This window comes from Eulemur rufifrons, chromosome 24 (genome assembly GCF_041146395.1).
Source record: "Eulemur rufifrons isolate Redbay chromosome 24, OSU_ERuf_1, whole genome shotgun sequence".
In the NCBI taxonomy this organism is placed as follows: Eukaryota; Metazoa; Chordata; class Mammalia; order Primates; family Lemuridae; genus Eulemur; species Eulemur rufifrons.
Genome location: NC_091006.1, coordinates 33,932,459 through 33,958,505, shown reverse-complemented (window position 1 = coordinate 33,958,505; position 26,047 = coordinate 33,932,459). Strand labels below are relative to the sequence as shown.

At 39.6% G+C, this 26,047-nt stretch overlaps 1 protein-coding gene across 1 annotated transcript in view; it reads right to left on the bottom strand.

Moving 5' to 3' along the window:
• Positions 1 to 24,698, bottom strand: part of TXK (TXK tyrosine kinase) — a 30,166-nt gene extending 5,468 nt beyond the window's left edge. Inside the window, exons 1-11 of the mRNA XM_069457829.1 lie at positions 24,628 to 24,698; positions 23,481 to 23,583; positions 22,252 to 22,457; positions 20,386 to 20,451; positions 14,839 to 14,893; positions 12,008 to 12,087; positions 10,941 to 11,068; positions 9,219 to 9,293; positions 6,502 to 6,673; positions 3,294 to 3,510; positions 731 to 795 (exon numbers count right to left, since the gene is read on the bottom strand). Coding sequence (XP_069313930.1) covers positions 731 to 795; positions 3,294 to 3,510; positions 6,502 to 6,673; positions 9,219 to 9,293; positions 10,941 to 11,068; positions 12,008 to 12,087; positions 14,839 to 14,893; positions 20,386 to 20,451; positions 22,252 to 22,457; positions 23,481 to 23,583; positions 24,628 to 24,698 — 1,238 coding nt within the window. The remainder of the gene's footprint in view (positions 1 to 730; positions 796 to 3,293; positions 3,511 to 6,501; positions 6,674 to 9,218; positions 9,294 to 10,940; positions 11,069 to 12,007; positions 12,088 to 14,838; positions 14,894 to 20,385; positions 20,452 to 22,251; positions 22,458 to 23,480; positions 23,584 to 24,627) is intronic.
• Between the last annotated feature and the right edge of the window lie 1,349 nt (positions 24,699 to 26,047).

Genomic DNA, 26,047 nt, shown 5'->3' with positions numbered 1-26,047 from the left:
ATTTTTTCACAAACTACATCTCACTCCACCTTTAAGTCTTTTATTGAGTCAGAGGTCATTCTACTTAGGTAAAGAATGAATAATGGAAAACACAAGGGGAAAAGCCATTTTCTATAGGTTTTGAGTTTCTAAAGTCTAGGTTCTTCAGAGAAGGACTGAGTTATTAACAAAATATCTGGGAAAATGGATCATGGATCATCACCACCATCCATCCATCCATCTAGAAAAAGATCCCTTGAGCTAGGCGGAGGGGAGAAGTAGAAGGAAAGGGAAAAAGTGTCAGGCATCAGTGAGTCGCTGAGTTGGGGTCCTGTACCTCGTCCCCCATAAGGGCTGCCGGTTCACAGAGCAGGGAAAGAAGCTCCGACTCCCACGTTAGGTGGGAGGGATCCAAAAGCAAAACAGAACCTGTGCCCTCTTTGCCAGGTAGAGTTCCAGGAAGGGCAGAAAGATTCCGGAGAACAAGTGGCTGTGATGTGCCCAGGCAAATGGGACCTTAGGTAACAGTGACCTGAAGGAAGATGAGCGTGGCCCACAGTACATTTTACTCGCAGCTAAAATTGGTACATGTCTTAAAATTCAAAGTGGGTCAGCAGGTCATCCGACCACACCAGCACTTCCCTCAGGGGGAAAGAGCAAAGCCAGCAGCATCTTCAGTTTGTCGGTAGACAAAGGTAAGGTTCCCTTTAGGAGCAAACAAAATACATATATATACACACATATCGTGTACCTCGTCATTCCAAAGTCCGAGATTTTTACTATGCATGTAGAACTGACCAAACAGTTCCTTGCCGCCTATAGAAAGAAGAAAAGAATCCAAGTTGGAATCCAAGTTTTTCTTTCAAGAGTTTCTACTCTCCTTTTCCCTGGTTTATTTGGGCCCCACACTCTCTCTTTTTGTGGGCAGGCAGGTTGTTTTTATGGTGATGTATCTGTCAATGGCATATATGACTCAGTAGTCTGCCCTCACATTACACATTCTAATGGTTCTTCAAAGTAAAAAAAAAAAAAAAAAAAAAAATTTAAAAAGAAATGTTAATACTTTTACTTTTTAAGATGTTTAATCTTTCTCAAGAACTATCCTTGATAAATATGAAGATTAATTCAAGCTAAGAGATGATAAACTATGACTCTTGGCACACAAAATTAGTGCATATTTTTTACTTATCTCAATAAAAAAAGAGGAAAGCCCAAAATACATGAGAGATAAGGCATAATCATTTATCTTTGAGATCTCTAATAGTAATAAAGTTGACACATTATATTTTAAAACTTACATTTCATTGAATATAGCTAGTCACAGTGATAATTTCATATTTCTTAAAAATACCTCAGTGAACTAAATATGGTACTACCTAATGCAGAAACAATATATCTGATGCCAAAATAATCCATTTTCAGCAACTTAGTCAAGAAAATCATTGATTTGGTTATTTAGCTTCATGTAGGCAAACTATTTAATAGAACTTTTGTCTTTTCAGCTAATTTGTTGTTCAATTAGTCTAGTAACAAGAGCCAGGAACTAGCAATGGTAAGCCAGAAGGAGCCAGTCTGGAAGACGCCAGCAAGTACCAGCAATGATCTCAAAGCCAAATTACAAGAAAAGTCCTTGGCAGGAAAAAGACCCATTGTTAGCTAATATATTTTAAGTGGCATGTAGAACACAGAAGAAAATGAGTGATCAAAGGAGAAACCAAGGATAGGGGGACGTGTGAAAAGCCACCTTGAGCAAACAGAATGGCCAGGCCTGTCACCCGATCCTTATCAGGAAAGACAAACCTGCAGGGATGAGGAGAGTGAGCTGGGTGCAACTGACACCATGTGCACCCATTCAAAGACGTGCTCACAGCTCTGAGGTGCTAGGTTCCGGGGATGCACCAGGAGGGGAGAAAAACAACGACCTAGCTCTGTACTGGCAATAGATGGTTAGCATTGCTGAGCTCTGTGCCAGGCACTGTTTACTAATTCATGCGATCCTCCAACAAACCCATATGGGGAAGTGCTATAATTAATACCACTTTACTGGTTAACTAGCTTGCCCAAGGTCACCCAGCTAGTGAGAAACCCAGGTAAGATTTCAACCCAGGTAGTCCGGTGCTAGAGCAGTGGTTCTCAACCTTCACTACCTCTGGGACTCACTGGGGGAATTTTTTAAAATATTGATGCCTGGATTCCACCCCCAGAGATTCTGACTTAATTGGTCTGGGGTACGGTCCCAGTATCGTGAGTTTTCTGAAAGCTCCCAGGTAATTCTAACACACACCAAAGTGTGAAGTTTGAGAACCACTGCTCTGCAGCCTGTGTTCTCGTCACTGGGCTGCATCTCAGAAGTCTAGGCCTTGATCCCGAAGAGTTTGGACTCCAGTATCTGTGTAAACAGTTTAACAATTAACTATTAAACATCACATGAAACAGTAAATAATAAACGCCACGAGTGTCAGGCCAATGTAACCACGCCTCCTTTCTCTCCCCAAAATATTCTAGCTTGAATGATTAATAATCTGATGACTTTGGTCACGTGTGCTGGAAGCCCAGGGTTACTTCTAGGTGACAGTATCAGGGATTTCTCATAGAATTCTCAAATTGTCATTTGAGTTAGTTTTTAGATTTAGAAATGAGACACGGAAGGACATGAAAGGAATAGTAGGAAGACCGTGAATAAATGCGGAACAGGCAGAAAGCATTACCTCAGGTAGCAGCACAGGGAGGAAGCGCGATTAGCACTTGGTTTGGGGCAAGAAAATCATGATCTTAAATAGGAATGTTCGGAGCATTACAGAGAAGAATAATTTAGCATCTGTAGTCTCCTCAATGATGCCAGCAATGCTCTGGCAATACTGTTGAGACCAAACCACCTCCCCCGGGGTCGGTTTCCCCCCTGAGTGACAACCGCTGGGACTTGGTCTTCACTGTCAATCCCAGGGCCTAGCAGAGAGCTCGGCATATACCAAGCCCTCAGGACATGCAAGGAAGAAGGAAAGAAGAAAGAAGGAAGAAGGAAGAGAAGGAAGAAGGGAGGGAGAGGGGAAAAGAAAGTAAATCAGTTTCAGTTAGTTGATCAGTTAGCTGGTTAATTAGCTCAAGGCATTTTTGAGTAAAATCTTACTTGGCTACAGCATCCGTGGGCCATTAAAAATAAAAGTTACATTCCACAACAAATTGCATGAACAGGAACATGTTTAAAAATTAAGCCAAAGGATATGCTATGGAAAATATTGAAAGCAATCATCATATACCTTCTGGATAGAGGTATAACACACAAAATAATAAGTGAATTTTTAGACCATACTTACTAAATCCCTATGAATATAGCAGTTTCTCTCCAGAAATTCCATTCCTTCACATATATCCTGACACACACTCAGTAGCATCTCCTTCCTAAGCTTCCCTTTTCTCTCCCTGAGATAGTGAAGCAGGCAGCCGTTTTCCATAAACTCCGTCACGATGTAAAGGGGCTTCCGCTGTGTGCACACCCCGTAAAGCTGCACCAGCTTCGAATGAGATAATTTCCTGTTGAAGAAAAACACATACCAGTGATCAGCATCGTTTTTGCATCTTACTATTAACATTTGAACACGACCGGTCCTATTTACCATCTATATACCATTTTCATTATCAGATTAAGATAAAAATCAACCCAACCACAGAGAAAGTAGAGCAATTTCCTTGCCGCTTTATACACTGAGAAGTGGGGTTAAGAATTTATAAAAAAAGACACTTGCACTCAAATGTTTATAGCAGCACAATTCACAACTGCAAAGGTGTGGAAACAACCCAAGTGCCCATCAATATATGAGTGGATTAATAAATTGTGGTATATGTATACGATGGAGTACTACTGAGCCATAAAAAATGGTGACCTAGCACCTCTTATAGTATCCTGGATGGAGCTAGAGACCATTCTACTAAGTGAAGTATCACAAGGATGGAAAAACAAACACCACATGTACTCATTATTAAACTGGAACTAATCAATCAACACTCATGAGCACACACGATAGTAAAACTGAGAGGAATCCAAGCTGCGGGGAGGGGAGAGGAGGGGGTGGGTAAATTCACACCTGACGGATACAGGGCACGCTATCTTGGTGATGGGCACACTTATAACTTTGACTCAAATGGCACAGAGGCAATTCACGTAACCAAAACATTTGTACTCCCGTAATACTATGAAATTTATAAAAAAGAATTTAAGCAGTACTTCCAAAGTCAAGGTGGGTATAGAACATTATGCGTCCCGTATTCTACTTGTCAGAATTCTATTTTTCTCCTCTTCACTTTGCAAGCCTTTGGCTTGCTCATTACTGTTTCTCCCTGCCCGGGTCTCACAGTTCCTTCATGTTCCTTGAATCCCAACTTTCCTGACTGCAGCTGTGCAGATGAAAACTTCCGGACAGACAGGAGGAGAAAAGAGTGATTGATGCATATAAAAAAAGGAAAATTAAATTCTAAAGAATGAAGCCATTTAAAAAGAAACTTTTACATTAAGTTGGAGACTAAAAAACACTTACTAACGTGAAACCTGGCTTTGTATTTAGTAATCATGCACACCTGCGCACACACAAAGTCCTGACTGATGCCTACTAAAACATACCTGGAACTTTGCAGTCATCGAGACTTCAAAAGCTTATTATTTCCTCTGAGGAATGTAATATTCAATCTCTAAAGGCCTTTTATGCCAACTAGTCATCATGAAAAATAATATTCAAATTAAGGGTTGTAATTTTAGAAGATGTATAATAGGCCGATTCTCTGTTAGTCAAACTTTTCAAAGTATCTTGAAAAGTTACCTCGTCTTCTTTTCATTCTTAAAGGTAAAATAAAATGAGAGACTCAGGAAGATTGTTTATAATACCTTAATGTATATGAGTGATTATTGACACATTCCCATAAAACTGGTTTTTGAAAACACTCCAGTTCATGGGAGAAGAGAGACATTCAAAAACTTAAACATGATTTTAATTTGAAGATACATATATATTTATATGTATTTTGTCTGATTTACGTTTCAAATTCACAAAGTGTACTTTTAGCTAAGGGATGTACTATCCAAGCGTGCAGAGTTGTGGCAGGAAAGCAAGTCTTGCAATGGAATATTAATTTGCCATGAGAAATCCACCTAGTTGAAACCCACATAGAGCATTTGAGAACTGAAACATTACTGCATTTGCTTAGCAAGATCATTAGAAAAAAAACTATCAGAAATAAGGCAAACCCTTATCAGAAATAAGGCAAAAACAAACAAACCCTCGTGTGTGGTTCAGTCTCACAAACAAGACAAACATCTCTCACAGGCATGGAAAGATGCAAACATAAAAACTACATTTTTGTTTGCTGTAACTTTAGTGTCTCTTCATACATATTATTTCTCAGCTTAGAGAAGTATATAGGATGCATTATAGGGCAAATATGTTGTATTCATTTACATTTGTTATTTAAATGAATTTTAAATATGAATTTTTAAATGAATTCTCAGACCCCTTTGCAGGCTTCTCCAATTCTCCTTTCCTAATTATTCTCTTTCCTAAGGGATTGCATCAAGTTTCAGGGTTTTAAATGTCATCTCTGATGATCACTCTCAAATTAACACCCTCCACACTGACCTTTCTCCTGAACACCAGACTCATACATTTACCTGACCACGTGGTCACACCTGGCTATCTAATAACAGGCCTCTCAAATCCAACATGTTCAAAGCAGAATTCTTGATTCTTTTCCCCCCAAACCTATTTAGTCTTCTCCCAGCTGAGAAAATGGTGCCCCCTCTGCCTAATAGTGCACACAAAACCTTGGCGTCACCTTGGTTCCTCCAGTGTCCTTCCACTACCTGCCCCAATTTATCATCAAGTCTTGATAACTTTATCTCAAAAGTCTATCCTGCAACACCCTCTTCTTTCCATCTCCTCCTCTCTCACCATCGTCTTCCACATGTTCATTTGGACGGTGTCAAAATGTTGTTCCAGGAAATCACGGACGTTAAGAACAGTGTCCAGTGGTCTACAAAGAGCCACTTCTTTTAAAGCTCAGCATTCTTAAATTCTCTGAAAATGAATACTTTAGCCCTACAAAAACATTAAATATTTTTGGCCACTGGGAGATGCCCTTTCAAAAGATGAGTGGTATAACAGTGCCAACACAAAATCAACATTTTTGTTTCTGGAAAAATGAAAAAAAAAAAAAAAAGAGCACTTATGAAGCATCTATTATTGAGCTGAAAAGGACACACTTGCTTGTCACTTTCATAGATTATCTCATTTAATTCACTCATTGATCCAATGAGGTAGATACTGTTACCCCATTTTACAGATGTGGAAATCAAGGCTTGGAAATGTGAGAGAACTCACCCAGGTCACACAAAGGTCAGATAATGTGTGCCCAGGTTATACAACTAGCTTGGGCAGAGTTGGGGCCCAAATTCAGGTTACGTCTGACTCCAAAGCCCATGTTCCTTCTGACACCAGCACATCGTGTGATACTTATCTGGCTGTTGTTTATACTTACATCATCACTTTAGCTTCTTCAATGAAGTCCTCTTCAGACATGGAGCCTTCGTTGATGGCCTTGATAGCTACTTGGACATGCGCTCGCCATTCACCCAAGTGGACCACCCCAAACTGACCACTTCCAATCTCCTTTATAAAGGCCAACTCAGACGGATCTATCTCCCACTTTTCTGGAAAAGTAAAATATCCATGTTACAAGGAGGGAAAATAATGTTAAAATTTTAGAGCTACAAAAATTAAGAAATTATCTAGATCCTATTTCACAGAGAGGTTAAAAAATTTAATCAATGAGCAGAGAGGATCTGGAACCATTTTTAATATTCAGATTGTGGCTTAAACATGAAATTCAAGAATTCAGGTTTTAAAATACAAACTTGACTTACTTGGAGAGGAATGAAAATACAACAAATTGTGAATATCAATACACACTGTTTCTTCCCAAAGACAGCCAGGATGAAACACATTTCTGCACTTTTTAAAACTAAACCTACCAAAACTAGACTTGGGACCTAAAATGTTTATGTCTCCAGTCTGTTTCTGTCCTGGTGAGTAAATTTGTAAAGCAAATAACACGTGTGATACCCTTTTTCCCCCATCTCAGTTCCTTTTACTGTTCTCAGTCCACCCCAAAAGGGCTTTTCTTCCTTGATGCCTCCTCTCCTTAGGGAAAAGTCTGATCAATTTGTCTAACAAACATGTTCAATGTTAGAGTTCTAACCCACATACATCTAAGAGTATATCTGAAGCTAAATTTTTTACTCTACATTTCTCATACTACTCAAGAAAAAAAAATAACTTTTTAAAATAGCCCTCTTTGAAAAGTATCAAAGCTTCTTTTTAGCACCTACTTTTTATATAGCAACACCACCATCTGCTGGACCTTTAGAATCATGCATCTAAAAGAATTGTGAAGGCTGCTAGCCCCTTGTACCAACTGTGCAAAGCATTCCCCCTCCCTGTAGCAGGTGTGTTTGAAAGGTAACATGAGAGGATACATTCATGGCCTTGGAACTGGTATAGATTTATTCAACAGAATATAACCATAAAGGAAAATATTGATAAGTTACACTTCATAAAACTGTTCGCCAAAAATACCCCATTGAGACAGTAAACAGTTAAGGCATAGACTGGGAGAAGGTATTTCTAAAACATAACCAACAAAAATTCCTATTCTGAATATAAATAAATAAATTAGAAAAGCATATAACCCAACTTTTTAAGGGTAAAAAGTTTGAATGGAGTATTCTCTCATAAAGAGAATATTCAAATGGCCACTAAACCAAGTGAATTAAAATAGAAGTTAGTTATCAGAGAAATGCAAATTTAGACCATAATGAGATACTACTACACACTCTCCAGACTGGCTAAAATGTAAAAAAGTAAAATAAAATAAAATAAAAAACAACAACAACAACAAAAAAAACCCAACAAGAACTAGAATACTAAACATCGGCAAGGGCAAAGGTATGGAGCAACTGGAACTCTTATACTTTGTTGATAGGAGTGTAATTTAGCATAAGCTCTTCGGAAAATCAACTGAATCTACTAAATGTGAGTATGTGCATACCCTATGGCCCAGCAGGTCTTCACTTAAGCATATATCCAACATATGTTGGAGCATAAATGCCCACTCAACGTCATCAAAAGACACACAGGAATGTTCATAACAATATGATTTGTAAGAGCAAAAAATGAGTAACATCCCAAATGGCCATCTACAGAAGCATGGGTAAGTCAACTGTGGTATAGTCATGCAACGCAGCAGCACAACGAGATACACCCGCCGTACCCAACACCATGGGTGAAATTCACAGATGTAATGAGAGGAAGAAGCTCGATGCAAAAGAGTGACCTGTGTCTGATTCCATTTATGTAAAGTAGTTAAAATTGGGCAGAACAAATCAAGCTATACACTTATGAATTGTGCACTGTTCTATACGTTTAAAAATTTGAAAAGTTTATTTTTAAGAAATTAAAAATGACCAAGTTTAACTTAAATAAATTGCTAATGGTTGGAACTTTTTATTATATATAGTGTCTATGGGGCACAGGAATGATCCAGGGACCAATAACAGCCTGAAATCATCCTTCCATCCCAATGAATCTAATGAGACCCTGAATCCCAGTTACTTGTTAAACAATATAATTGTATTATCGGGTATTTTTATCTTCAGTATATTCTGAGCCCCACTAATGAGAGATATTTAAGGAATAAAATGTCACCAAATTAGACAACAGGATTCCCTGGTACATATTTATTCTCACAGATTTACAAATACCATATTTGCTAGAAACTTGTTCAAATCAAACTTTGTGCAAGTTCTATTTGGAAAAAAAAGTGAAGAAAACACTATTAGCAGCTCTTTTCAGTAGGTTCTCTTGAGGGGTAGCCACTCTTGTCACCAGAGAGCAAGAGCCAAAACATTCAAATAAAAAGAACTGTAACTTATATAAAAAAAAAAAAGGTGAAAATTAAGGCTTCTGATAATGTGCAATGAAATCGGAAATAAAACTGAAACATTTCTCCCCAAAGTTTAAATCGCCCTTATGAGATGCGTATATTTAAACATCTCAGGAGGGGGATTTAAACTTGGGGGAGACATGTTTCTAGATACACACCTCAGAAGAGCTGAGAATTTAAAAAACTTATAGGGAACTTGGAATAAATTCTCTACTGGGTTTGATACTGTACGTCAGCATGTGTGCATACTTTACCATAGCTAAAACCAGCCGTGGCAGGTAAACAGCTGCCCATCAGCCCAACTGGATATCGGAGACGGGTCAGGAGACCTAAGGAGAAAGAGAAACCAGCATTTCAAGCCTAGTTGCTAATATAGAAGAAAATACTAAATAGACTAGAAGATAATATCATTCTTTAAATATTTAGGAAAGAAAATTTGTTCTACAGGTTAGTCTGTTTATTTTTCCCATTTGAAAAATATTTTTCATAAAATAATATATGCTCCTTGTACACAATTTAAAGAAGCTAAAAAACCATAAAGATGACCAAAAAAAAAAACTTAGTATGCAGAAATACACAGTTAGCATTTTGCTGAACATCTTTGCAAAAATCTCTATATCCATAATTGAAAACATACACACATCCAATATGGTTTACAGAAATGTAAATGTTTTGTTATAAGCTTTATGCACCAAGCATGTAATTGATACATGTCAATGACTATAAACAGACCTTAAAGTTATTTCCAAGATTTCCCTAGTGTATGTACCTCTCAAATTATCACCTTATAGAACGTGATTTCCAGGTCCAAGGGTGTCCAGAAAGGCAGTACTAATTCATTCAACCACCAACCGTGTTTAAGTGTACCCATTTTCCCATCCCCACCCTTTCAGAATAATTTAAAAGAAAAAATGAAAAGCATGTGCTATTGTGTGAATGTTTCCTCCAAGACTCCTGTTGAAACTAATCCCCCATGGGGCAGTATTGACAGGTGGGGTCTTTAGGAGGTGATTGGTTCAAGAGGGCTCTGCCCTCATGAATGGATTAATCTATTCATGGATTAATAGATTAATGGGTTATCATGGGAGAAGGACTGGTGGCTTCATAAGAAGAGGGAGAGAGACCTGAGCTAGCACACTCAGCCCGCTCGCCCTGTGATGCCCTGCACCACCTCAGCACTCTGCAGAGAGTCCCTGCCAACGGGAAGGCCTTCACAGGATGCAGACCCTCATCTCGGACTTCTCGGCCTCCATAACTATGAGAAATAAATTTATTTTCTTTATAGATTACCCAGTTTCAGGTATTTTCTTATAAGCAACAGAAAATGGACTAAGACAGCATGGTAGAGTAAAGGAGACTTCATTTGATAACCCTATACATTCAATTTCAATTGAGTTCAGTATTTATTATTTATTTCTTCAACTAATATTTATTGAGAGCCTGGAATGTCCCAGGCACTATCTAGATGTTGGGAGACAGTAGTGAATAAGACGTCTCATGGTGCTTGCATTCCAGTGCAGGGAAGAGACACAAACAAGTGCGTGCACACACAAGAGGAAGGAGATGATGGTGAGTGCGAGACAGAGCAGACAACCTACCGTCACTTTAGAGTAGGTGCCCAGGGAAGCCCTTTCAGACAAGATGACAGCTATGCTGGTGTTGACTGACAAGGGGCCGTCTCACAAAGACCAGGAGGAAGAGCCTTCCAGGCAGATGGAACAGCATGTGCAAAGGCTTTCAGAAACAAGCTTGGCCAGTATGAGAATAGAAAAAAGTATATATTGAGTGAAAGACACTCTTCTGGGTAGATTCCCCAGCATAGATGAGGAGGAGAATCGTTCATGACGGGTTGTATTTCAAGCTCCTAAGCCATTTTCTGCAGAGAGATTTGCTCCTGTGGCCGTATGATACCAAAGGTGTGTTGGCTGTCAAGGGCGTGGCTCCCTGACCCTCCCAGCTTGCCGTTCCCCACTTACCTGCCGCGTTGTGCTGGTGATACCAGATCAGCTCGGGGACGGATTGAAAGAGGTGTCTTTCAGCCACATACCACTGTCCTGAGTCATTCCTTTTTATCTGGTAATGTTTTATGGTAGCCTCCGTGCTTCTACAATCAATAAAATGTGAATTAGTAGACAAGTGAAAGATCACTTTGGAGCTGAGCCAACTCCTTAGGCAACAGGACTCCAATTCTACAGCTCTCATCCTAGCAAGGCTGCACTGAAGGACAGATTGCCCAAAGTCATTAGGTGCCTCATCGTCCCAGGAAAAATCCTCAACTAAATTACTGAGGCCACAGAATCAAACACAACTTTAGCCAAAGTTGTCTGAGTGACAAGGCCAGTGTCCAGAAAAGTCGAGCTCACAATGGACACTTGTAACCATATATCGACTCTCAAGTATTGGTTACACGAATGAACAAATGCACTGTGAGGAGATGCGAGACCAGGGAGGGACGAAAACAAGACAGGGTGCATTCCTGAGCAGGTCACTGCTGTGGGCAACTGCCGCTCAGTCCCTCTAGGAACCTGGGAGAGACTGGCGAACACTCCTTACGATTGTCCCACTAAAGTGCAAAGAAGCTGAGGTGTCTCTCCACCAGCTCCCATTCTCACTGATGTAGGATTGCTCCTGGGGTGTTACTTCTCAGGTGCTTCCAGCCTAGACATGGCGCCCACAGTTCCCACAGCCAGAGAACATTTTCAGCTAGAAAAACACAGGAAGTTTTCAGAGTGCAGGAGAATTCTCTGCAGTCAACTCCAAAAAAACCAAGGGAAATGAGGAAAACCCTAAGAGTGTCTACTACAACTAATCTACCCCCTTGCTTGATGCTTGAGGAGAGAAAGACAAAGTTTAAAGTATCGTATCCAATGTCACACAGAGCATGTTAGGGACACAGCATGGACTGGCTAGTTTTTCTGACTTCCAGGCGAGCAATCTTCTTTCTACACTAGCCTCTCACTTATATTTTCCGTGTGATGATATCTCCATATAAAACACGGTCCCAGGACTTATTTCTAAAGTAACCAAAACCACAATTGCTTACCTTCTAGCTCTTATAAACACAGAAATCGTGTAGGATCCCAAATGCCTTGAATCTCTGACAATAAAGGCACCTTCTTTAGACTGCAAAACAATTCATTTATCGTACAAGTTTATTCCTTCTTGAAAAGAAAGACAAACCTACATCTCAGTAATGGAAACCAAAGGTCTACTGACTTCTTATAAGTCAGTGACTTACTATATTCTTACAATAAAGAATGAGATTGTTTTTTCAAGTACACACAATCTTATCTCCCTTACAGATTTGAAAGTCATACCTACAAAATAAAATGTAATTTGAACATGAATTTATAACGTATGAGTATTTAAAAATATTGTTCCTGATTTTTCTAAGAAAAATTCTGGCTTTGCTAACCTTGTACCTTACCACTTAGTTATTTTTGTTGTATGGATCAAGACAATAGATAAAAATAGCTGATGAACAGGAAGAACTGAGACTGACAAGATTGGACTCTGAAGGAAGAGCAACAACGTGGCGGGGAGAAACACATCCGGAAATGAAGGGACAGGGAAAAGAGATCAGAGTTCATGATAAGGATGGAGCAAGGATACATTTGGGGGAGTCTGAAGGGAAGAGCAAGGGGAGCCATGTGAGTTGCTAGAAGGGTACGGGAGAAATAAAAAGAGAAATGGCAAAGGAAGAAGATGATAAGCTTGAAGTGAGGTTATGAATTGGATCCCCGTTGACATTCTTTGGGAGATTCCAATAAAACTGTGAATTGCTTTCAAATAACCTTGAATGTTGGACTCTTCAGATTTGTTTGACATTGTAAAAAAATCGCAGCTTTACCAAGTACGCTTATGCTTATAAAGAGGGGAAAAAATCTCAGAATCTTGTCAAATTCATGAAAATTTACACTTATGAAGTGCTGACAATATTTACACTGTGCTTGAAAACTGCACAACCCAAACAGCATAGTCTGACCCTCAAGGTAAACATAATACATTAAGCAGAGTCTTCTCTTTCTCCTTCCAGGTAGTCACCAAGATATAAGCCTTATTCCCTCGTCAAATTTTTTTTTAACTCTTACAGTTTTTACATTGAAATGATAAAATTTAGCTTTTATTGAATTCCTACAGTGTGCCAAGGTTGCATTATGTACATAGAGGATATAAGATATAAAAGACAAAGATGTAAAAAGTCAAATTGTGGCCGGGCACGGTGGCTCACGCCTGTAATTCTAGCACTCTGGGAGGCTGAGGCGGGAAGATCGCTCGAGGTCAAGAGTTCGAGACCAGCCTGAGCAAGAGTGAGACCCCGTCTCTACTAAAAAATAGAAAGAAATTAATCGGACAACTAAAAATATATAGAAAAAATTAGCCGGGCATGGTGGCACATGCCTGTAGTCCCAGGTACTAGGGAGGCTGAGGCAGGAGGATTGCTTAAGCCCAGGAGTTTGGGGTTGCTGTGAGCTAGGCTGACACCATGGCACTCTAGCCCGGGCAACAAAGTGAGACTCTGTCTCAAAAAAACAAAACAAAACAAAAACACTATAGGTTGTTTATGCACATACATATATGATACAAATATAAATATAAAGGCGTGGACAAAATGGGAACACATCCTTCTACTGTGATTTTCTCTGGGGAGTGGGGGAAGGTAAAAAAGATGAGGTGGTGGGCTTCAAATGTAGCCGTAATGTTTTATTTCTTTAAAAAATCTAACGGCCAAATTTTAATATTTGTTATATCTGGGTTGTGGGCACGTGAGCATAATTCTCTGTTATAGTCTCTGTAGGGAGAGGGACCCTTGTCTTGCCTGACTTCCTTTCAGATGCAGATCCTCTTACTCTGAATCTGCACACCCTCGTGATTTGGGCCATATTACCTGTGACCAACTTGCTTACCACGGACCTTCTCCTGAACTTTCCTTCTCTGGTTCTGCCCACCTGTCATAACATCTTATTTCTCCATGTTGGACCCACTAATAAAGACCTCACAAAGGGCCACCCGCTGTGACCGTGCCAGGCAGATGGCATATGTGCTCCCACACTTACTTTCCTTCCAGCAGGTGAAGCCAAGCCTGTCCAACCTCCGTCCTCTCTGTCACCTGCGGCTGGGTCTGTGTCCCTCATCCTCCGCCTATCCCCATCCAGTAAGCGGGTCTCCCCTGTGTCCTGAGCCATTACTGGCATCGAGGGCTTTTTAGTTACAGAACTTTCTCATTCACATGTCTAGATTTCCTCAACATCCAACAGCAGTGCATAATGACACGCACACCTCTTACCCGGTTTCTGCTTTTGATTCTACGTTTGCCCGCCGTCAATATTTACTGACAGTTGGAAATTTAAACTCTATGCAGTTTTCTTTTGGTTTGACCTAAATGAGCAGTTTTGATCTGAGTTTGATATTTCAGCTACCCTACGCTTCCCTTTGTTTCCAAAGAACAAAGAAACAACTGCAGCACCATGTAGTTTTCTATATTCGCGTTTTTAATAAGTCTAATCTAAGTTCATGAGGATCCAGTGTGTATCTGACTGCCTTTGGTGCAAAGGTTATATGGGCAATTCAAATACAGACTCTACTGGCAGAAGGCACTTTGGAAAGAACGCAGGAGTATGTTGGAGTTAAAATCATTTCAGGAGAAACGTATTTCTGAAAGTATGGTGAAAGTCCATGGAAAACATGATCTGATACAAATACATCTGCTTTACAACTTATCAGAAAATGTGTAGTGGGAATGAAGTTGTAATAATATTTTAGAACTAGAAAGAACAAGAATACATCTTTTTAGCTGGTTGGTGTCTTTATAAATTATCTCTCAGAGAAATTTTTAATATATTCACAGATTTGTTTATAAATACACTGAATTACCTCTTGTCTCAATAGACGTTCTGCCTGATTTCTGGTAATATTTCTATGGTACCACCTGTAAAAGCAATAAAAATAATTTATAATCAATTTATACTCAATTTTTTTCAGAAAAAAAAAAACAAACCTGCTTCATTTCCTTCATTTTTAAGAACTTGCTTCAGAACTGATTTTAGATAGCTAACATTTTTTTAAATTCAGATAAACAATGATATACTATTTATGAGTCAATTAGTTAAGTTGAATATAATTTTATTAATTTCAAGTCAATTTCTAGTTTATTCTGTCATATCTCAATTCACCTTTCTAACACACACTCAGTATATAATTTTGAATGATTTAACTTATAAATTTCTATGAAAGGTACGTGGTTAAGACGTCATCTTCAACAAATAGTGTATGAACTTTGGCAGACAAAGTGAAAAGTTCCTCTCAGGAACTTCCAACTGGCGTGTTTTTCTGTGTGCTATGTTACCCTTTCCAAAAGTTAGAATAAGCTCATTTGAACTTATCTGACTCTCCTAAGTACATGACCTTGTAGCAGAGTTAGCATCACCTCGTTGTAGAGTACGTGGAACAACCAGTACAGATTCTGCCCCCAAACACCCTCTCCTGCCCCGTCTGCCTCCTCACCGGCCCCTCACTCACTAAGCTTCGTCCACACTGAGACACTCTCCGTCCTCAGATTCACCAGGCCCTTTCCTGCTGTTTCCTCTGCATGAAACCTGTCTTTAAACGACTTTAGAATATCAGAACTACACACAATAAAGACAATTAGACAATATCGTCAGTTAAATATGCAGTGTGATATGATAATACCTAGTACGTAGGCAAACGTACAGCAAAGACAGAGGAAAATGGTAGAACAAAAGAGAGAGAAGGGAAAATCGAAAAGTTTTCATTTCAAAACAAGATCTTTAAAAAGATTTTAAATTAAATCTACTATTACCAGAAATACTGTTTTGGTAGACAGGGGAAGGAAGAATGCGTATCTACTCATGCACTGAGTCACCGTAGGTGGGCCAGATGGCGGCTAACCGAAAATCCCGTACCTGACTTTGAGCATAGCATTCATCTCATCACGTGGACTTCCCCTAACATCCAGGAGTGGAAAGCTGCCACTGAGTTAGAAGGGTCAGGTATTTAAAATACCAATGGCATCAAATTGAAAGTAAACTTTTTTTGTTTTTTTTTTTGAGCCTGAGACTCTCTTGCCCGGTAGGGTGCCGTGGCATCATCATAGCTCACAGCAACCTCGAACTCCTGGGCTCAAGCAAGTCTCCTGCCTCAGCCTCCCCAACAGCTAGGACTATAGGTGCGCACCACCAGGACTGGCTAAATTTTTCTATTTTTAGTAGAGACGGGGGTCTCGCTCTTGTTCAGGCTGGTCTTGAAATCCTGAGCTCAAGCGATCCTCCCGCCTCGGCCTCCCACAGTGCTGGGATTACAGGCGTGAGCCACCGTGCCTGGCCTAAAAGTAAACTTTTAAAAAGATGAACCACAGAGAATACAAGATGATTCCAGGTGATTCTAGACAGAGGAATTTGACTATCACCAGTGGGAACAAGAGTAACTATGATGTTAAACTGTGAACATCATTCAGGACTTTTTAATAAATATTAATATTGGAGGAAATAATTTCAAGGTGAGTCTAAGACCTTTTGTTGTAGAAAGAGGAAATTCTTTCAAAGTAAACGAGGCAGTGTTAGACGTGGGGAACTAGCTTAAAGGGGCCTCCACTGGCTCAGCTGTGAAATTTGGATGTTAAAAGTTGAATAATGATTGTAGGTCACTAAAATAAATTGAATCTGTGAAAAGCTGAGACTGCATAATGATACTCAAAAAGGGAAACGTTAACATAAATTGTATTTTTTTTAAATAGTGTTCTTCACCTGCTATCCAGTTGGTGTGAATTTTGTTGCATTGTATTTACTTATTATAGTGACAAATAAAATAGGTAAATATGTTAATTTTGTTTCAATATAAACCTGAATTAAAACAAATTATAAATATACAAAATATATTTTAAAAAATCCATCCACATGTGGATGTCATTAGAATGACTTCAAAGTAGTAACCAAAGAGCCAGAGAGAATTATGTGACAAAGTCAGGGTCTTTTAAAATAATGCAGAATTCTCTCAGGCAGGAAAGATAATTGAATGAATGCAACTTTCGGGAGGTCGGGAGCACAGTATTTCAAAATTTCATCGATTTAAATCAAATGATAAAAGTTAAAAGAGTTTTTAAAAATATAAGCAACGCTTCAACTCTTATACCTAGACAATTCTGATTATACCTAATACCAAATGATGGGGACATAGAAGTTGGGGACAGGGCTCCTATTGACATTTATTTTTAATCCAGCATGTCCAGCTATGGTTGAGTAGACACAGCCTCTATGTAAGTCAACCTCCAGTCTAATGTCCCAATCTTAGATTTCTGATCAATAGCTAACATTACTGTGGTCTTGAATTTTTGATCTAGAAACCCCTTTGGATCTGAGAAGGTAAATCCATTTCCCTTAGTAAGTGACTTTCTAGGCCCAAAGAGAATTAAAGATTCAGTGTAGAGATAATGAGATAAACTCATACTTCTGTAACATTCAGGATAATCAATATGTTGGGTATTTAAAATAGCTATAATTTTAAGAGAATCTGGCATTTTAGATTTTTGCCTCTGATTTAAAATGCACAATTAATTTTAAACTGGTTTTTTGAAGTTGGAGAGTATTTGACTAATTTTTAAAATGATATCTGTACAGTTAAGAGACTTTGATTTCTCACACTTATAAGTTTAATTTATTCAGTTTTCAGGATCATTTAAAGGCTTACGTAGGGCTTATTACAATTGTAAATTTGCCCTGTCAGGCATGTGAAATATTTTAAAAGAAAATTGAACTTATTTGGTTTATTAATGGAAATTAAATGTCTGAGGAAATTTAATTAACTGAGCTTATAAATAGGACTGATTGTTTAAGGACATTTAGTATGCTGAGTTTGAATTAAGGTGATTGTTCTTACTTATATAGATTTATAAATAGTATATCAAGATTTACAAGTTGAATTTGAGGGCTTACTGAAAACTAGGTTTTTACATGGCAATGTTGAGAATTTGGATATTCATTTAAAGCCAAAGTAGCCACAAATCCCTCTATCTAGAAAGGTTCCCCTGAGACATCCGAAGCCCACAATAGCACAGCATTCCTCCCCATCCTCCCCCTCCATCACCTCCTGACATCTTCAGACCTCAAGTCCCTTCCTCAAAAAGGTCTTCCCCAACCCAACATCCCCCACCTAAATTGTGTCTCCTTCCCCGTTGTTTTCTCCCACAGTGTCCTATATTATTCCTTTATAACACTGTAATTTATAATTATATATTTATTAGTGCATTTAGGGTTGTTTAATATCTGTTTCCCCAAGAAACTGTAAGTCCCCTAAAGGCAGGGACTGTTTCTGTGTATTTCACGTTGCATCTCCAGTGCCCAGAACAACTAACCTCTGGAACATCATAAGTGCATGATAAACATAGATTGAACAAATACGGCGATTCGGAGGGCCGAAGTAACGAAGGCCTATTGCACACCTGTAATACTAGGCAAGGTGGACCAGACTGTAAATGTCTTTCCTGTTTGTTTCACAGTTCATGGAAAGAATAATAATCACTAGAATGGACACTGAACGTATTTACCATGTACCATATAAGATAGGACCATCCAGAGGTTTAGAGACAGGAGGGAACTTTGCCCAGAGCCGAGGCACCAGTCAGCGGTGACGGCAGATTGGGCCCAGGTCACCTCCACTTCTCAGCCCACGCTTTGGTACTTTTGTACAGTCATCAGGACAGGGCTTGGCACACAGTAAATGATCAATAAATTTTAGTGATCAATAATGATAATTATTTTATATTTTAAGAACCTGTTCTTTTAAAAAAAAAATCAATAAAATTAAAAACCAATCTTCCCATAATTGGAGTCATTAAAAAAGAATGATTTTTCTAAAAGACACATACATCAAAGCCCAAGGAAATGAAGTGCAGTCGTAACGCCAGAGTAGTTCAACCTCAATGACCAACGTCTACAGCATGAACAGGCTGTTACCGCCAGCGCCTACGCCCCGTCTAAACACGGGAAGCCACGAGCAAGTGAATTAGTGACGAAAGGGAGGAAAACAGCACTGCTGGGCAGGGAGTGTCCCCTCACTGACCACCAAGCACTGTGTTAGGCATCTTCACACAAGTCTCCTTTGAACTCTTGGAAAATCCAGACTGGAGTAATGATATTTAAAATAGTCTTATTTTTCTTAGCAGGAGATTTTCATACAAAATCTGCTCTGATCTGGCCTTGCAAGAGACCTTTTTTTTTGGTCACTTCGGCTGGGGGTGGCGTTGCTCTCGAGTAACAGCAGATGGAGGAGGAACTGTTTTTTAAGGAAGGTGGGTTCAGCCCGCTGAGGGCTTTGTTTTACTGGAGGCTGGAATCCAGTAGAGAGGACAGTGCAGGCTGAGTGCAGGTGGGGACAGGGAAAAGACCTGTGACGGAGCTGAGGAGAGAGACGAGAGTGAGAACAGAAACAGCTAATGCAGAATCTAATAAAGTGACGTAGATGTGTCCTGTGTCCTGAGGTCATCTCCTTCTCCCCTCCAACAAAGCCTGCATTATGCATCAGAGCTTTTGGAATTGGATTTGTTTTAGGGAGGGATGTACTGAGTGAGGCCTCCAGGTGGGCTAATTTAACCAACCAAGGAAGTTCTTTTGTTCCGTTATATGTGCTGCCTGGTTCTCAGAAAAGTACTTGTCTTAATGCCTCAACTCATATCACCTACTGCCCCCTGCTGGAAGCATATGCTAATTGCAAAATAAGTGCCATGGGGTCGGGTAGGGGTGGGGCTGGGGGGACATGCTCAAACTGAAAACCTAAATTTATAAAAAGCACAGGACTAGTTCCAGCTCTGCCACTCTCTACCAGGAATCTATCAACTTCAGTTTCTCATCTGAAGAATGAGAGGCTTAAAAAGTGATTGCTAAGGTCTCCGCCATTCTTCAAAATCTGTAATCATAACAAAAATAAATTTCAAGCAGCACTCTAGTGGGCGTACCAAAGTCTCCTCCAAACGATAGTGTTAGCCTAGCTTTTATCTAGTTCTTATCTTCAGCTATTTATAAACTATTTGAAATCATGAGCCAAAATGTAATAATTTGTCTATAGGGTAAGTCCAATTGACCACTCATTGAAAATTTAATGTCATTTTTAAAACTAAATTTTCTAGCTAGCATATAAAGTAAAACAAGCCCGGGATGAGTGTTTGGTTTCGCTCTGTAGCCGTGAAAAGAAAAAAAGTGGCCATATAAAACAAAACAAACATATGTTTAAGAAAAAGAAGTTTCTGAGTCAACCATGATAAGGAACAAAGGCCTCTTTATTGCTAAAGATGTCAAATGTGTTACTTTCTTTTCCTTTCACAGACCAAAAACAGTATCTACACCTATAAGCTGCCAAAATGTCCCTGATTATCATAGGTTGACTACAGGCCATACTTTGGAGGAGACTTACTCATATATTTCTAAATTGGTGATTTTGTTTTCAGTCACGTAGTTGCTTGGGATTAAGCCTTCATTCCTACAACAAAAGAAAAAGCAAAAATCAAAATGCTTGGCATGTTTTGGCATTCTCGTGGCAACAATCCTTTTAAAACCTCAAGGATGTTTCCTTCGAGGGGAAAATCAAATTCATTTTACTGATTAAATTGTTGAAAGAAGAAAAAAGTTTTTTTTTTTTTTTTTTCATTTCCAACTCAACAAAAATCTCTGTACAAGAAATACTATATTAAGGTCCTGACTTTTAATGTGAGTAGTTTAAGAGGTTTTATGACCCCAAAATCTTTTCAGAGAGGAAAAGGAGCACTTAAATGATCATTTGATGCCATAGTGACTAGATTAAAAACAGCATTACCAAGATACGAGGGTTTCATTTTTTTCAATTGCTGCAGAGTATTCCATAGCATAGATGTTCTAGTTTAGCCACTCCCCTATTGTGAGCAGTGCTGTAAAGAAATCCTTGAACATGCCTTCATGTGCACAACTAAGAGTATTTCTGTAAGATAGAGACCAAGCAGGGAATTGCTAAGTTACCGAAGATAAGCATCTCTCAGGAGACACAGCAAATTGCCCTCAAAGAGGCATTTACCAATTTAAACATCTATCAGCAGGGTAGGGGTTTTCCTCTTCCTATACTTTCACCAACATTTGAAATGACAGAAAGACCTCCAAGACACGTTAGACATATTATTGAAAAATAAGAGCAAGTTGCAAAACAATGCATAAAGTCTAAGACTTAGGTAAATGAAATCTACAAACAATATGGTATAGTTCTATATGTGCATATAAGTGCATTAAAAATGATCTGAAAAGGTACTCACTAAACAGATAATGGTGTTAACTTCTGGGAAAGAGACTGAGTTTGGAGGTGGTGGCAAAGCCAAATTTTGACATAATTTATAGTGTTGGCGTATTATTTTTAAAAACTCTTTTCACTGATTAACTGTGAAATCAAAAAGTTAACAATGTTTTTTAAGTCTGAGACACGCCACTAGTCCATCTGCAGGTGTGGCTAATTACAGACCCGAACTTACTGATGCCTCTTTTTCTACTGAAAAGTCTCCACCATGTGTTGAGCCTAAACTGAGATTTGTTAAGTGAGCCAAATCAACAGGACAATATAATTAAGGAAAGAGGTACGGAATTTAGATGCTTATAATCCTTAGATACTTATACCGTCCAAACCTCGGCAATTATCAGAAATCAATGCCAGCATTCTCTCCCAGGGAGCCCAGATATTCCTCAGAATTCTTCCCAATTCAGGACTCCAGTCAAACATGAATCATCTATTGCAAACGACACAATAAAACCCGGTTGCATCCCAGGGTCTTTTTTCTTTCCAATTTAATTCAGCAACTACTGCAAAAGTTTGCTTCTAACCCCAGTCATTTGCAGACATACAAAAGTAAATAAGATACTATTTCTGTTCTTACCTTAGAGCTTCCCAGGAAAAAAAAAAATACCACAAATTCCCAAATAAAGTACAACTCAGAATAAGAACCTATACTGTAGGAATTATTAGTCCTATTTTACAAATAAGGAAATGAAAACTCAGAGGGTGACTCGACTAGGCAACAGTAGCAGCAGCAGCAGCAGCAGCAGAGGCGAAGCCAGGTGTGTCTGGTTCTGAGCCTGCCTGGAACTGCTGCGCTCTGGCGTCTCTCAAATCCACTCGGGCGTGCGTGACAGGCTCGGTTTCATGCAGAGGGCAGAGTTACAAACCTGGAGAAAATGAGCCACTAAACAGAATCTTCTTTATGCTTTGAAGTCTCTAGAAGCTAGGAGAGGAAGAGTTTGATACGGAGTAGCCCGCGTGTCTTACCCCATACGGTCTCTTGCTTTCCACCAGTGAGGATTGTACTTTTCCAATATCAAGTATTCTTCTGATCTCTTTAACTCTAAATTACAGGGTTCTTTGGGCAGAAAATCATACAGTGCCTTGACCTGGATCTTCTCTTCAGCAACCTCGGAGGGCGGGAGGGGAGGCAGGGGCTTGCGTTTTGATGGTTGCGCACAGCCCCTGTTGGACTGTAAAAACCAACAAATAAGTTGTTTTACTATCGTTTTAGTACTTTGCATTTAAGAAGAACAGGGATAAAGCATAGGCACCCGCTGCCTCACTGCTCTCTCCAACTACACCAAGGCAGAAGCCAGGTGGGACCAACGCAGGAAATGACTGGCTCAGCCTTCGGATCCAGCAACACACGCTCATCATTTTGTAAATTTCTGAGATCACAAGCTCTCTCTCTTGTCAGCATTGCATTAGATTTTTTTCTTTTTTTATTGTTTTTTTTTTTTTTTTTTTTTTTTTTGAGACAGGGTCTCACTCGGTCACCAGGCTGGAGGGCAGTGGCGCAATCATAGCTCATTGCAACCTCAAACTCCTGGGTTCAAGGAATCCTCCCACCTGAGCCTCTCAAGTGGCTGGGACTACATGCATGTGCCACCTCGCCCAGCTAATTTTTTGGTTTTTTTTCCCAGAGATGGGGAGTCTCACTATGTTGCCCACGCTGGTCTCGAACTCCTGGCCTCAAACAATCCTCCCCGCTCGGGCTCCCAAATCACCTCCCTGTGATTACAGGTGTGAGCCACTGTGCCCAGCCTGGATTTATTCATGTCACAATTTTTAAAAGATGATTTACTCTTCAATAGTTTTAAAGATTTTTCTCTCTTAGAAGAGGAAAAGTGGCCTTTCCGTTCATGTGCTATAAGCATGTGTTTGGGTTTGCCACACTTCCCAAGAACACTGTTTCTCCCAACACTGAACTGAAAATTAATCCAGACTTCAAAATGGCGGCAGCCTGAATACATTTTTTTCCCATTCATTGTTTATTTTCAAGTTCCTCCTTAAGTGGAGCAGAGGCTATTTTAATTGGTCCTTTTTTTCTTTTACTTCTTTCTAGAACATTCATTCACTGTTTATTGAACACTTATTTTGTGCCAAGCATGACACTAGGTTCACGGCATGACAACAAACAGTATGTCATGGAGTATAGACCCTAAAAAGACAACCTCCCCCTGTCCCTTCTCCCCTGTGGACATGATACTCACTTGCTTCCTACTTGACAATTCGCTGCCCCGTGGCCTGTGACGCTGAGTGTGTTTTTCTGAAAGTCCTCCATCTTGGCCCAGGCTTATCTGTGTTCTCACTTGCCTTGCATTGAAAAGCAATCATGTTACAATGAGCATTTGTGCTACAGGTATAGACCCACTAGGATTCTCAGATCCTATAGAAAAATCTGGGTACTTTCCCAACTGCTTTTTATGTAGAAGGCTTCCTAACCCCGTCTCCTTGGGCAAATTACTAGCTCTCAGAACTTAAGTTTTCTTTTCCAGGAACTAGAGATGCTCACAGCATATAGAGTCGTTATCAAATAAAATGAGAAAACATGTCACATACCCAGTACAGAGTCTGGTACATGTTAGAGACATAAAATTATAATCGAAAACTTACTCTGTGTCTGGCACAGCCCTTGCCATTTTATATGCTCATCGAATAGTATCTGTTGTTACAAATAGACATGGCATAGTGATGAGGACACGAGTTTGAATCCCAGCTCCACCATGTCATAGTGTGGCCTTGGGTGGGCAAAGTGACCAAACTCTCTAAACTTCACCTTCCTCATCTGGAAAATGGGGATTGTAGGGAAAAAAAAAAACCCAGAAAAACAACAAAAAAAAAACCCATAGGTGATTTTGGAGTTATGTGAGCTAATAAATGTATAGTGTCTGATATTTAGGACACTCCTATTAAATACTAGCTGTTACTATTAACGTGGTGCTTTGGGTTTAATTCTTACACCGTCATTTGCTGAGCACCGAAGTGTAAGATACACTGATAGTTTTGGGGAGATACTCAGACAACTAAGACAGGATTCTTGTCCTGAAAAGGCAAAAAATACAGAGTGGAACACAGACATATAAACAGCAAACACGACATGAATATTACGTAGAGAACCAAGTTGCACAGTGTGGGAACACAATGGAAGGAGCCACTGAATTAATTTAAAAGGATCAAGAAAGGATGATGTGATATTTAACCTACACCTTTAAATGAAGGGTCATTCAACAGGGAGGACGTGGGAGAAGGGCTCCCAGGCAGAGAGAACGGCAGATACAAAGACATGGAGACCAAGAGATAATAAAGAAACTGTGCATTGGTTGATTTCCAAGAAGTTGCCCTCGGAAATAGACTTACCGCTTCTGCACTGAACAGCAACAGCAGCAGCAGAAAATCGACTGGATGGTGTTATCTGAAAAGCAGATCATTCTCAACTGTTAGAAAGCCGTGAGTCCGGGACGCTGGCTAGGTGAGGCTGGTTCCAAAGGAGGAAGTCCCCAAGGGCAGGGCAGATAGGAATTACTACAAAGGACAGGAAAGTCTTGACCCTGCCCCTCCTTCACTAGTGGAAGTCGAAAAACTGTCACTAAGGCAAAAAGTAAGTTACTGGCACCCTGGCCAGTGTGGTTTCCCTTCTCAGGCTCTTCTGCCCTGGTCTGGTTTATGCATTTCCTCAGTCTGCAAATGATAAATGACCGGTATATTCCACTCCACCTTCGTTGGGGCTAATGTTAGCTAACAGATGTGCAAAAGACTAGAATTCCAAAAAACAACGTTCTCCTAGGAAATCTGTTAGCAAGGATTTTGAATTAGGTCCATCAAAAGATTTAAACATAAAAAAAATAGGCTCTCAACTTTTCTGTGGATTGAGTACAAATATGAACTGAACGTTTAAAGACAGAACTGTCTAGCAAATCTGGGCCACGCTTACACTTGCATTGTCAAACTTAATCTTTATTTGACTTAAGTTAGATGATTTCCCTTTTTAAAGACCACAAATAAATGTTGAGTTTGAAAAGAATGCTTATTTTCGTAGAACCTGCATTCCTCAGTCAGCTCCCACTCATGTTGACACCTAAAAATAAAGTATTATGGACTCTGCAGCACAGGTGATTAGAGATGAGCATCAGCTCTGCAGGGAGACAGACCTGGGTTTTAATTTTAGCCACATGCCTGACTACATGTCAGGTAAGTCCCTTTACTTGTCTAAGTCTTCGTTTTTCTGTATGTAAAGATGAGGTAATAATATCTACTCTGTTGGATAAGCCTTCTAAGGCAGAGATTAATCTCTAACTCTGTGACTGAGTAAATGACTTCAGTGTTCTGTGCCTCAGTTTCCTTATCTGTAAAATGGGAATAACAGGACACCCACATGTAAGGGAATTATGAGGACTAAGTGGATCGATTCACGTAAAACCCCTAGAACAATGCCGGGTATACAGTAAGAGGGTGATCAAGAAGACCTATTATGATAGGATTGTGGAGAAAAGTAAATCAGATACCATCTTTTTTTTTTTTTTTTTTTTTTTTTTTTTGAGACAGAGTCTCGCTCTGTTGCCCGGGCTAGAGTGAGTGCCGTGGCGTCAGCCTAGCTCACAGCAACCTCAAACTCCTGGGCTCAAGCAATCCTCCTGTCTCAGCCTCCCGAGTAGCTGGGACTACAGGCATGTGCCACCATGCCCGGCTAATTTTTTCTATATATATATTTAGCTGTCTATATAATTTCTTTCTATTTTTAGTAGAGATGGGGTCTCGCTCTTGCTCAGGCTGGTCTCGA